General features: G+C 35.0%; 1 protein-coding gene across 1 annotated transcript in view; it reads left to right on the forward strand.

The window, feature by feature from the left end:
- The first annotated feature begins 10338 nt into the window (after positions 1-10338).
- The window catches only part of HSPA9 (heat shock protein family A (Hsp70) member 9), a 79851-nt gene continuing 75204 nt past the window's right edge, over positions 10339-14985 (forward strand). The window contains exons 1-2 of the mRNA XM_053718553.1: positions 10339-10558; positions 12591-12649. Of these exons, the coding sequence (XP_053574528.1) occupies positions 10472-10558; positions 12591-12649 (146 nt within the window). The 5' untranslated portion in view covers positions 10339-10471. The remainder of the gene's footprint in view (positions 10559-12590; positions 12650-14985) is intronic.

The following is a 14985-nucleotide window of genomic DNA, read 5'->3' on the forward strand; positions in this document are numbered from 1 at the left end:
TGATATTCCACCCATAATCCCCAAGTAGAAAAATAATTATGCCCATCTTCCTATCAGAAACAGGTCAAATATGTTCCTTGGCATGTGTAACCATGATATTCCACCCATAATCCCCAAGTAGAAAAAAAATTATAACCATTATCCTATCAGAAACAGGTCAAATGTGTTCCTTGGCATGTGTAACCATGATATTCCACCCATAATCCCAAAGTAGAAAAAAAATTATAACCATTATCCTATCAGAAACAGGTCAAATGTGTTCCTCTGCATGTGTAACCATGACATTCCACCTATAATATTGAAAAATATTTATACCAATATTCTTAGCAGTAACAAGTCAAATATGTTCTTTGGCATGTGTAACCATGATATTCTGCCCATAAACCTGTTATATAAAAATATTTATACCCATATTCCTATTAGAAACGGATCAAATATGTTCCTTGGCATGTGTAACCATGACATTCCACCCATAATCCCCATATTGAAAAATAATTATACCCATATTCCTATCAGAAACTGGTCAAATCTGTTCCTTGGCACATGTAACTATAATATTCCACCCATAATCTCCATATATAAAAATATTTATACCCATATTCCGAGCAGTAACAAGTCAAATATGTTGCTTGGCATGTGTAACCATGATATTTCACCCATAATCCCCATATATAAAAATATTTATACCCATATTCCTAGCAGTAACAAGTCAAATATGTTCCTTGGCATGTATAACGATAATATTCCGCCCATAATACCCATATATAAAAATATGTATACCCATATTCCTATCAGAAACAAGTCAAATATGTTCCGTGGCATGTGTAATAATGATATTCCGCCCATAATCCCCTTATATAAAAATATTTATACCCATATTCCTATCAAAAACAAGTCAAATATGTTCCTTGGCATGTGTAACCATGATACTCCACCCATAATCCCCAAGTAGAAAAATATTTATACCCATATTCCTATCAGAAACAGGTCAAATGTGTTCCTTTGCATGTGTAACCATGAGATTCCACCCATAATCCCCTTATATAAAAACATTTATACCCATATTCCTATCAGAAACAGGTCAAATATGTTCCTTGGCACATGTAACTATAATATTACACCCATAATCCCCATGTTGAAAAATAATTATACCCATATTCCTATCAGAAACAGGTCAAATATGTCCCTTGCCATGTGTAACCATGATATTCCACCCATAATCACCAAAGTAGAAAAATATTTATACCCATATTCCTATCAGAAACAGGTCAAATGTGTTCCTTTGCATGTGTAACCATGATATTCCACCTATAATCCCCATGTAGAAAAATAATTATACCCATATTGCTATCAGATACCGGTCAAATATGTTCCTTGGCACATGTAACTATAATATTCCACCAATAATCCCCATATATAAAAATATGTATACCCATAATCCTAGCAGTAACAAGTCAAATATGTTCCATGGCATGTGTAACCATGATATTCTACCCATAATCCCCTTATATAAAAACATTTCTACCCATATTCTTATCAGAAACAGGTCAAATATATTCCTTGAATTTAGTATTTAGAGGGCGCTATGAGAAGCTAAAGATATCTCAATATGTGACCTTAAATAGGTGTTAAAGAGGATTAGCTATAATTAGACTGGGATTGTCTGTACGTGTGTTAATATAGACTAAACCACAAATTCAATACCTAAGGATTATTGAATTAGTGACTATAGATTGGTGTGAATATAGATTAGTCTTAATTATTCTGGATATGTTTATATGCAATATAATAAAATAAAATTTACCCCATGCAGAGTAGGCAAAGATTATTACAAATTTATTTACAGAGATACTTCAGTATTTAATATACATTCAGAGTAGTAAAATTTGGGACATCTCCCATACATATAGGACCACTCCTAAAAAATAACATATAAGATTATAAAAACAATCTCAAATTACAATAAAATGATAAAGCCCATCATAGGGTGAAACATGTTGATGGTATACAGGCTGAACATTTCTGACTACTAACACACAGGCACAAATCTACGGATAACTTCTGATCCAGTGTCTAATCTTTGGAACATCGTGGGACATTTACAAATAACCCAGGTTATAATATATGCTTTATCCAACACTACTTGCGTGCTATCAGCACTAAGTGCAAGGAGACTTTTTGTTGCAATCTTTTAAGGTTGCTATTACTTTTGGAAAAGTCCTTTTGTATCCAATCCAGCCATTAACCAGAACCGCTACATAGTGGATCAGAGCTGTGACGTAAGGTAAAGTCAAGTGATCGCCACAGAGGAGCCACACAACACGCCAAGCACACGCTTGAAAAACTGCGGTAAGAAACAAGAGCTAGGAGCATAGCTCATGCAGGTAAACTAAAACTGCTGATACAAAGTGTCACTTACCTGTGGAACAGTTCACTTATGATCTTGAGAATAATATGTTTGCAATAGTAATGTATGCTACCACATTCTGAAGTGGGAAACTCGTAAAAAGAGACTTGCAATAAGAGACATTGCTTTTACTTGGCCCTCCTAAGTGGCGCCATAAGTTTGTCTAGTTCCTGCAATACAAACTTTTACCAGTGCGTCTTAAAGATATATCTAATCAAAAGTGGATGAGTTCTAAAATGGCTCAATAATACATTTTTTTCTATGGTGGTATGCGATTCCTAAACCTCTGAATATATTTTCTTTAATTGGTTTATGGCATATGTTATCTATCTAGCTGGCTATCTTACATAGGTTATCCACTTATCCAGATTTATTTATTTGGAAGAGTTTTATACATATACATTGATTTTATCTACTATATGATCCATGATTAGTTGGAATTCATCTTTGCTTTTTCATTTTATTGTAATTTGAGATTGTTTTTATAATCTTATATGTTATATTTTAGGAGTGGTCCTATATGTATGGGAGAAGTCCCAAATTTTACTACTCTGAATGTATATTAAATACTGAAGTATCTATGTAAATAAATTTGTAATAATCTTTGCCTACTCTGCATGGGGTAAATTTTAATTTATTTTATTACACTGCATATAAACATATCCAGTATAATTAAGACTAATCTATATTCACACCAATCCACCCACCAAACCTACTCTCACCTGTGTTAACTTAATACAAAATTTTATTGTGCTTAATTCCATCTAGTGGTCATTATTTACATCTCTTATTACATTTATCATAACAAAGAACATAAAGAGAAGATAAAAAAAGTTTTTTTTCATCATTGTTAATCATACATCAAGTTAACCAACCCAGTACACAAAATCATTGAATATACACTTATTGTCATTGGTTATTATTCCAATAACTTTTGAGAAAAAGGCCAGTTTTAATTATTTCCTCTTCAACTAGATCTTATTAGATGGTCATCTTGAAGAAAGAATTATTTTTAGAACTGTTAAACCATTACCAAGAACATCCTTCAACAAAGGATAAAAAAACAAAAAGGTCAGCCAAAAAATCTTTTTTATAAAATTTATGCCAGTTCTTAAACCTTTCTACATAATCAGTATTAAATTAAAAAAGATATTAGCCAAATATATTTAAATTCCAATATATCACAAAAGACTTTCAACAAAAGATGTCAAAAGAACTGGGTTAAATACAGCTATCCGTATCTCTGAATTTTTAAACCAAAGAGTTTTTTTAGAAAAACTTGCCAGTTAGACTGCTATCAAGTACCTAACCATCCATATTTACTGACATACACTCCAGTCCATTTCCCTATTCATTACATTGGGTATCATAGTCCCTAGTTCATGAATCCAGTATAATTCTCTATACTTTAACAACCTAACCCTATTACCACCCCTCCTAGGTAGACTTATATGTTCCAACACCTGGAATCTAAGCTGATTAATTTGGTGTCCAGCAGTGATAAAATGGTGGGATACAGGGGCATCCAATTTTCCTGTCCTGATATTACTTTTGTGTTGGTTGATACATTCCCGTACCCTCTTGGTGGTCTCGCCCACATACCCTAAACCACATGGGCACTTAATTAGATATACCACGAACTTGGAGTTGCAAGTATAGTAATCCTTAAGTTTATATTTCTTGCCTGACGAGGGATCAGTGTTAATTTTGACGGCAAGTTTCAATTTAGTCTTAGTTTTAGTCTTTTGACTAAAATGCCATTTTAATTTTAGTCGTATTTTAGTCATCTGAATTGTTTTAGTTTTAGTCTAGTTTTAGTTGACTGAATCTCCAGTAGATTTTAGTCGACTAAATCTCCAGTAGATTTAGTCGACTAGTCTACTAAAATCTAAGGGGTGTAGTTAAAGTGTAATGCATTATTTAAACAATATACAAACTTTAACAGTTCTCTGTTAATAATTAAAACAAGTATCAAGTAACTAAACACAACAAAATGTTTCTGCAGCTAGCACAGGCATAGCATAACTTAAACCCATATTCATAGGTTATGCTTATTTCTATAGGAAGAATCAATTGGTTGGTTCACAGATTCGAAAAATTTTCGGCAACGATATTAGCACTGCTCTAGAACTTCCAAACTCATTATATACTCCTGGAGTAAAGGTTTATTAAACTGTTTTTATTTATAGTATTAAGGTTTGAACATGCAATACAGATATAACAGATTCAACTGTTGTGGTATATAACATGTCTTTATTTTTCTTAAAATGTAATAAAATGAAGTTTCGTAAATTTTACTAAAGAGCAGTAATTGGATATGGATTGATTATAACACCTTGCATAAAATGTTTTTGTCAGCAAATTTTGATTTAGTTTTAGTCATAGTCTTTTGACTAAAATGTAATTTTGATTTAGTTTTAGTCATAGTCTTTTGACTAAAATGCCATTTTAGTTTTAGTCGTATTTTAGTCATTAGAATTTCTTTAGTTTTATAGTCATTTTAGTCTAGTTTTAGTCGACGAAATTAACACTGCAAGGGATGAATAAAAATGGGGCCTTTAATGATTCTATTGCAGTTTTGACAATTAAGGCATGGAAAACATCCTAGGTTTTTATGCCCAATGTGTCCCTGGGTGATTCTACCCCTTGGGCCCACATCAGCTTTGACCAGTGTATCTTTAAGGTTCTTGCCCCTTTTAAAGGCAGCCATGGGGGGACTAGAAAATTCTTCAACATTTGGATTGGAAATTTGTAAAATATGCCAATGTTTTCTTAGTACTTTTTGTATTTGATTACTCCAAGGAGAATATTCATTAACAAAGATCATTCTTGTATTCTTCTTATTTCTCATTCTGTCCTTAAGTAATTCTGTCCTAGGGATCTGCAGTACATCCTTAATCCCCTGCTCAATTAAGTTGCTTGGGTATCCCCTCTGTTTAAAGTGTTCACCCATTTCCAATAATCTTTCTTTTACCAAATTTTCGTCTGAGACAATTCGTCTTACCCGCATAAATTGGCTTTTGGGTAAACTCTTCAACAGAGCAGGAGAGTGTGCACTCTTATAGTGCAATAGATTATTATAATCTGTCTGTTTTTTAAAAAGATCTACAGCTAACAGCCCCTCTTGTTTGTATACTGAGGTATCAAGAAAATCAATCCTTTCCTCACTTATGGTCAGTTTGAACTTTATATGCTGTGTAGCACTGTTGAGATCATTAACAAACTGTTCCAGGGTTCCAATATCGCCCAACCAGATGCCAAAGATGTCATCTATATAGCGCCACATAGATGAAACAGTTGATGGTTATAAACAAAATACTCTTCAAATGTGTTCATATATATATTTGCATAGGTTGGGGTGACATTGGAACCCATGGCCGTGCCCTGTAATTGCAGATAAAAGTTATCTTGAAAAAGAAAGAAATTACATCTCAATACAATATTCAAAAGATCCAGAACAAAGTTTTGCTGATCATTATTGATAGTTATACCCTGATTCAAACATCTATTCACTGCCCCTACACCCGCCTCATGAGTGATTGAGGTGTAAAGGCTAGTTACATCAAGACTATAAAGTATACCTTTGTTGTTCTCAAGGGCTATATTTTGTAATTTATTGATGAAATCTCCTGTGTCCCTGATATAACAGGTGGAATGTATATAGGGTCTAAGGACTTTGTCTAAATATATAGAAGCTTTAGATAGTGTAGAACCTACCCCTGCCACTATGGGGCGGCCAGGAGGTTTTTCTAAATTTTTATGGACCTTTGGGAGCGTGTATAGGACAGGTATAATGTCCTCTGTATCCAAAATAAATGTTGTTGTTTTGTTGTCAATCACCCCAATCTTCTGAGCTCTTAGTACACATGCTTCCAACTCTTTCTTTACTTTAAAGATTGGATTCATTGACAACAATTGATATACTTCACCATCCGCCAACTTGTCCAAAATTTCCTGTATATAGTAAACCCTCTCAAGGACCACTAAAGCACCACCCTTGTCAGCCTCTTTAAAGATATAACCTGTATTCTCTTTAAGACTCCTAACATTGTTCCAATCCTCTCTATTGAAGTTAAGATTTGAATGTACACATTTAGGGTAACCCCTTTCTTTATTTCTACAGAGTTTTCCTATGTCATGTTCTACCAATTGTATGTATGTACTCACACCTGGGTTCACTGCTTGTGTCGTGAAGTTGCTTTTATTATATAAACCTAGTGAATTAAGCCCAAGTCTGTTACATACATTATCCTTATTGACAGAAAAATTTACATTACCAACATTTCCCTCTGTGAAATGACACTTTAGTTTAAGGGATCTAAAAAAACGATATAGATCTTTTTGCAATGAAAAGTTATCAAGTCTCTTCTGTGTCGGACAAAATGAAAGTCCCTTAGATAATGTCTCATGTTCCCCTTGTCTCAGAGGGTGGGTACTCAAATTGAGCACTACTGACCGTGTTTGCTGCGTGTCATCACCCGGTGTGTGCTCCTGCCTCCACCCCTCTGGCCCCTCTGACCTCTCCGGCGGTTCCCGATTCCTCCACCGCCTCTGATATCTCCTGCCGCCCCGTCTGCATTGCCGCCTCTTTCCGGATCGGAGTCCCCCGATCCTGAATCAGAAGTTTGGCTCCATGAGCCTGCATACTCATTCCTAGCTTCTCGGCGTCTGTAACCGGAACTAGCTCCACGGGCACTTCCGGTCTGTCCTCCAAATCCCCGGTACACGGTTCCGGACTGATAGTCCCTTTCATCTCGGTTCCACTTATTCCGTTTTCTCTATTGGATTTCTTCCTTCAACTTGAGGATTTCTTTATCGACTGCTTCAATGTATTGCAGTAGGGCATCTGGAGACAGGTCAGTTTGGAGTTCTTGTTTTAAAGCATCTATCTGATCTTTCTGTTTATTCAGCTCTAGTTGTAAATACTCCACAGTCAAAACCATAAGGTCAAAGGAGCATTTGTTTAGGATTCTTTTGAATTTCTGGCAATATTCTTGATTTAAGATTTAGGGTGATCCACTATATGTGCGCTGTACTGATAAGATCCTATATAATTGATGGGATATCTCCCTATCTTTACCTCTTGAAGTGCTTATTATTATTATCTTTATACCTTTTGGATTATTACACTGTCTCCTGTTTTTTGGTTTACTAGCTATTGGTATAATTTATTTCTACTAATTATTTTTTCTTGATATATATTGGGTGATCAGTTGGTTGATACATAGGGGTTTTTAATATGGGTACTTATTGTATCCTACCCTTAAAGAACTTTGTACACTGCTGAATTAGACTTGTTTCCAGGTTATATAAATGTAGAAGCGTTTGCTCATTTCATATAACATAACCAATTCACTTCCAATGTTTGGATATTTAGAACAGTATTTGTTTCATTATTAATCAATTACTAGTATCTTTAATTATACTGTTGCTATTTTACTATCAGGGAAGAGTTAGACTAGTTTTTAATTCATTTACATCTATATCTTTGTTCATTGGAGACTAGTAAGTAGTAGCTATACTAATTAACTATTGTACTAAACAGGTATCATGGTAATGAATCCCTTCATATGGTTCATTAAGTTTAAATTTAATTTAACTTCATGACAAGAGAGCATTATGCATATATTTTGATGTATTGGTCTATAATGTCGTATCTTTCTAGCAAAGACATGTATTTCTCGTATTATATTTGATTGCCATCTCACCCTGTTTTTTGTGACTTACAATATGTTTGTAACTTGTATATAGTGTACAGGTACTATCCCTTTAAATCTTTGACAAGTAATTCTCACACCTGAGGACTCAGGTTTATATAAAGAGCTTTTGACACCTTTATCGTTAGTCCATGAATAAGGCAGGGGGCTGCCGAAACGCGCAGGACCTTTCTTTCACTTGTCAATAAGGGAATAAGCTTTTATGCTTTTTATCGTGTGTTTCCAATAAAGAACTTTACTTTACGCCTTGAGGCTTGCTGGTCATCTTTGCTGCTATTGTTAATCATACATCAAGTTAACCAACCCAGTACACAAAATCATTGAATATACACTTATTGTCATTGGTTATTTTGTAAGGTCACACATTGAGATATTTTTAGCTTCTCATAGCGCCCTCTAAATCCTAAATTCAATTTGTTCTCTAATTATATAACACACTTTGGAGGAAGGTGTGTTTTTAGACGGGTTTGATATCTATACATTTTTGGCCAGCGCAGTACTTATATATTTTCCTACAAATATGTTCCTTGCCATGTGTAACCATGATATTCCACCCATAATCCCCATATATAAAAATATGTATACCCATAATCCTAGCAGTAACAAGTCAAATATGTTCCTTGCCATGTGTAACCATGATATTCCACCCATAATCCCATATATAAAAATATTTATACCCATAATCCTAGCAGTAACAAGTCAAATATGTTCCTTGGCATGTGCAACCATGATATTCCACCCAGATATAAAAATATGTATACCCATAATCCTAGCAGTAACAAGTCAAATATGTTCCTTGGCATGTGCAACCATGATATCCCACCCATAATCCCCTTATAAAAAAAAATTATACCCATATTCCTAGCAGTAACAAGTCAAATATGTTCCTTGCCATGTGTAACCATGATATTCCACCCAGATATAAAAATATGTATACCCATAATCCTAGCAGTAACAAGTCAAATATGTTCCTTGGCATGTGTAACCATGATATTCCACCCATAATCCCCTTTACATAAAAATATTTACAGCCATATTCCTATGAGAAACAGGTCAAATGTGTTCCTCTGCATGTGTAACCATAATATTGCACCCATAATCCCCATGTAGAAAAATAATTATACCCATATTCCTATCAGAAACAGGTCAAATATGTTCCTTGCCATGTTTAACCATGATATTCCACCCATAATCCCCTTATATAAAAATAATTATACCCATAATCCCCATGTATATAAATATTTATACCCATATTCCTATCAGAAATAAAACAAATATTTTCCTTGGCATGTGTAACCCATAATCCCCATGTTTAAACATTTATTCCCAGGTTCCTATCAAAACAGCTAAAATGCAGTGCTTTGCACATATATTTACTGTATTAAATCAATAATGTAGTCCTTCAAATGTATTGACTCATTTTTCTATTATTTCTATATAATTTACAATTATTCCATTATACAGCTGTAAATATGTCAGCAGGTGAATAGTTAAACATTTGCAACTACTTTATGCAACTTAGTATCAAGCACTGCAGAAAAGAACAAGATATTTTGAGTTACAGCAGTCATTACCATGAATGTGTGTAACAAATATACTGACACCTATTGATAGTGTTAAGCATTGCAGTCAATCATCCCATCATCTCAATATGCAGTTTAGTATGTCCCGTGTTTCGTGAATCTTTAAAATTAGACTAAACCTGTTTTGCTAGGCAATTACATAACTGCGAATATAATATTTTTAGATATTTGTATATAAAGCAACCGATGCTTATTTTGTAACACCATGCACATAATATACCACACAGTAACTATACCTATGTGAGTAACTCATTCTACACATGTTCATAAACTAATAACCAGACTGACTAATCACCATGACATTTCACTACGCACATCACGCACAATGATGCAACTACGCAGCAACTGCATTGCACTTTATGCTGCTGACCTTGAGAGGAATGTCCCGCGGAGGACACTATTTAGCTGACAAATAATTTGCCTGTTAAAAAATGACATATTTTTGCAACGAATAAATACGTTGCTATTGTAATACTCCCTTCATTTAACAAACAATATAAAATAAATTTACTATAGCTGACTTCTTTTTGTTAATTTTTGTTAGGCTTCCTATATAATTGATTTTCAAGCAGGCATATTATAATAGCAAAAGGCGGAGAAACAAGCTAAAGTCTTCCTATACCCTGAACTCTTGGCACACCCACGTGGTTTGGATAGTTCTAGAAGTGATAGAGTGACCGGTGCTGTCCTTTCTTCAAGCCGAGTGACAGGCTGCACGTTCTGTTAGTCTCCCAGTAATATCATATACCACCTTCCGTCTCACTATGCTCGGTGCCAGCAAATCAGCCGCTCGCCTGCTTACCCACGTACCAAGGAGTGGGGTCCGCAGTATGCTCACGTGTGCACGCCAGGTAAATCAGTGCAGTGATTACATAAATTGTCATTAGCAAATGCTCGACAAGAAGTTGTGTTAGAACATATATATATATATATATATATATATATATATATATATATACTGTATATATATATATATATATATATACACACACACACACATGCGAGTGTGTGACCTGTCACAACCATAGTGAATAGACTGTGTAAAAAAAATGTTGGGAATTTTGTTATTTTTTTCACTTGAGGTTGTTTACTCACATTGACGCATCTAGCACACAGTCATTTTAACATGCCACGATCTGTTTTTATAAGGTGCATGTCTTTCCGTTTTTTTTATTGAACTTCTCTATGGCTTGCAAGGACACCTTTCTTTACTGTCCTTGATTCTGATGAATATCCAGTCGCTTCAAGCCCTGGTCGTTTTTCCTAGTGTTTGCAAGGTTACACAACGTTTATTGCATCATCATGTTTTATAATGCGGTCGCAGTGGTCTGTAAATGGAAATTATGTCCTTTCAGGGGGAAAAAATGTATTGTCGTGCTGTGGAACACGGCCCTTAATTCTTTTGTATTTATATGTCTTATGTTTTTACTGATAAATAAAGGGTGTCATCCTATTTGTCTTAAAGTTTGTGTGTTTTTAAATGTATTTGACGTTTAGGAGCTAGCAAGAAGCTAGATTATCAGTTTTGCATGAACTATACAAGATTGTTCGTAATTAGATAAATGTAGAAAAATAATAACGTTTTGACTTCTGGCTGTCAATATTTGTCAGCTCTTGTTTGGTTAAATCAGTTGTCTGACATTCTTAAGAATGTTATTCTCTTTAAAATACTAAAAGGGAGATGAAACCATTTTTTTCTTTCTTTGAGTCATAGCATACAATTTTATACACATTTCCAATCTTCTTCAGTCTCTTGGTAGACTTTGCTAATGGAGCAGCAGTGTATTACTGGGAGATAGCTAAAAACATTGAACCAATGACGAGGCATTTATGTGCAGCCACCAATTAGCAGCTAGCTCCCAGTAGTGCATTATTGCTCCTGAGCCCACCTAAGGGTAAATGTGTAGTTCAGCGTCCCAAATTATGTAACTGTATAACTTAAGCGGAATTCCCTTCCTTTCTAACATGGTTACTTAATTGAATGAGAAGGGAATCCTGTCATGGGGGGGGGGGGGGGGCACACCATGTATAGGTTCCCAGCTATGGTTGCATCACCTGGGGCAGGTATTGGAACAGATCGCTCTGTTCCAATACCTGCTCTGGGCACTGCAACCACCTCTGGGAACCTATACATGGTGTCCTGCGTTGCCCCCCCCCCCCTTTTCACATTATACCTTTTCTAAGGTTACATAATTTTGGATTCTAAACTCTGTATTTACCCACCTAAGCATGCTGTTAAACAAAGGATGCAAAAACAATAAGGCAGATTAGGTAATAGTAAATTGGAAAGTTGTTTAAAATTGCATGCTCTATCGGAATCATGAAAGTTTTTATTTTCTTATCCATTTAAACTAAACTTAAAAAAATAGCTAAATAATTTTTTAAAATTTTTACTTTATAGAACATATATTATTTAGTCTTCGCAAATGGAAAATGTCAGCCAGAAGTCTATTTTCTGTTAATTGGTATTTTTCCATTCTCTGATTTTAACCCTTTGGTACATGGAGTATCTGAAATTTTGAGATCTTAAAGGTCAAGCTGTGAAGGTGATGAGTAGTGGGCCTGATTGAAATGTGTGGAATTGCCATGTTTTGAGTGTAATTACCATTGTCTTTCAGTAAACATGCTTTACAGGTTAATCTGTGTCCATGCTTTAAATGAATATACTTTATCTTTTATTATAAAACTGTTTCATATTTTGATGTTTTGGGCTGTTATGTGATATTGTTATCAGCATAAATTCTAGTGTTTTGTTTTTCAATTAATTCTTTAGTCCTGTGTTATGCATCATTGTAAGGTGTGTAAATACTGATGTATGAAAGTTCAATTTAAATAAAGCATTTCTACAGAATTTTTATTCTTTTTTCTTTTTTTTTTCTTTAGGGTTGCTGGAATGGACTTAGTCAAGATGTTCTTAGATCCATATGGAAACGCGACTATGCGTAAGTATTTATTTTCTTCAAAATGCTGTCATTGTTCTATTGAAAAGCAAAATGTTACATTTTTATAGTATAATAATATGGAGACCCCTTAAAGTGAATGTAAACTTTTACGAATGTGTGCCCGGTTTTTAAAAATCCTATTAAAAACAGGGGCACTTTAATTCATCTAAGTCTACATTTCAGCAGTTTGGTTAAAATACTTTTCTTCTTGACAGCCGGACCAGCGATTCCCCTGCCTGCCGCATGCATCTCTTCTTACGTCAGAAATGAAGAATCCGGTGTCCTCCAATCACGGCTTTCCCCCTAGAGCAAACGTTGCCTGAGGCCATGATTGGAGGTCGCCGGATTCTTCATTTCTGACCTATGAAGAGATTCAGGCGGGAAAATCGCTGCTCCGGCTGTCAAGAAGAAAAGTTAAGTATTTTAACCAAACTGCTGAAATGTAAACTTTGATAAATGAAAGTGCCCCTGTTTTTAATAGGATTTTTAAAAACCAGACACACATTCGTCAAAGTTTACATTCACTTTAACCACTACAGTAACGTCAAAAGGAAACTTAAAATGACTGGCTAGAGCAGAGCTTTCCAAACTTTTCATGTTGGTGACACACTTTTTAGACCTACATCATTTTGCAACACAGTAATTCAGTTGTACTAGCAAACAGGAGGTTAAACTAACTTATTTTAAGAGATACGGACACATACATAAATTATATAATAACTAAATGTAATTACAAGTAATAGTATGTAAGAATGTGCAAGAATTAAAGTTTAGTAACACCAATAGCTACTTACTATTTTAATGGATGTATGAGGTTGATGGGATGAACAGTTTCTGAATATTTAGTGGAATATTAGATAAAGACACTCACGTTTCATCATCAAGCGTTTTTAAGCTTCAACTTCCTATCCATATATCAAGAGCAGGAGCAGCAATGCACTACTGGGAGCTAGCTGCAAAAAAAAACCCACTGACTTCAGCTCAGCATTTAAGCAGCTGCCCTCAGAACTCTGAGTCCGACTGACTCACTGACTACATGTGCAGTCATAAGCCGATTGAGGAGTCTATATGTGCAGTCAGGAGCCAATGTGCCGCCAATGGGAATAGTTTCAGTTCCTGCTAAACTGCGCCAATAGGTTAATAGATCTGTGACCCACTAGGTATCAATCACGTGTCAACCATGTGATATGCATAGCAGGCAGGCGGAAAGTCGGGAGGAAAAAAAAATTGTGCTGAAGCAGGGACACATCTACACACTGTGTCATGACAGTTTGGAAAGCACTGGGCTAAAGTATGCAATTTTAAATTCTCCAATGTAATATTATCCATTTTGCTTAGTTCTCGTGGTCTCCTTTGATAGAGTAATGCTAGGTGATTCAGGATCGTGCACATGCCTATAGACATCTAACAGCAGTGTTTGCAATATTGTTTATTGCAATATGATACAATGTTGTAGATACTGCTGCCTTAGACTACTAAAGACACATGCACGCTCCTGAGCTCCTATCAGTCTACCTAGCTTTGCTCTTCAACAAATGATATAGACAGAGCAAAAATTGCATGCTCTACCTTTATTATGAATGTTTAATTTTGAATTTACTGTCCCTTTAAGTGCCGATTGCTATATGTGGTTGTGATCCGCACCATGTTTTAAAGTGATGGTATAAACAGATTTGGAATGTTAGCCATATTTTAGATAGGAGTTTAATTCAGCAGTTGTAATAAAGATATGCTATAACTTAATTTAATGTAGCGTTTAAAGTAAAATACCTCGCGCTCCAGCTGTTTACTTCAGAAGTAATTTTTATGTGAGCTAATGGGTTTGAACTGTTCTCCAATCAGCACTCTCACAATTATTTCTTTATTTTTTTGAAGCTAGAGCGTTGATTTGAGAACAATTCAAACTGTTAGCTCAAAAAAAAAAAAAAAATAGTTTTGAAGTGGGCGGCCAGAGTGCAGGGTATTTTAATTTCAGCAATACATTAAAAAGTTAAAGGGAAAGTTTACAATCACTTTAAGTGTTTATGCCACCACATGTCGTCCTGCTGGGGAGGGGCTTTTGGAGCTCATTGCAGCCCACCTTATTTGCTGAGGTACTGTAGTGTGTTACAGCTCTCAACCTTTCCAGGGGTTAAATATGTAGTAAAGCAAGGGACCCTGTTAAAAATTAGTTTAATTTTAGCCTTATGACACCTTGATTGCTTGTGTTTACTATATCTTAGACTGAGTTGTATGCCGCCTAAATCTGTGGCACTTCCTACAATTGTTAGGAGTATGGAACATTTGTAACTCTCTGAATAATCTAATTGTATTTTTATTCTAAAGGATTGACAACT

The sequence above is a fragment of the Bombina bombina genome, chromosome 6 (assembly GCF_027579735.1).
Source record: "Bombina bombina isolate aBomBom1 chromosome 6, aBomBom1.pri, whole genome shotgun sequence".
Classification (NCBI taxonomy): domain Eukaryota; kingdom Metazoa; phylum Chordata; class Amphibia; order Anura; family Bombinatoridae; genus Bombina; species Bombina bombina.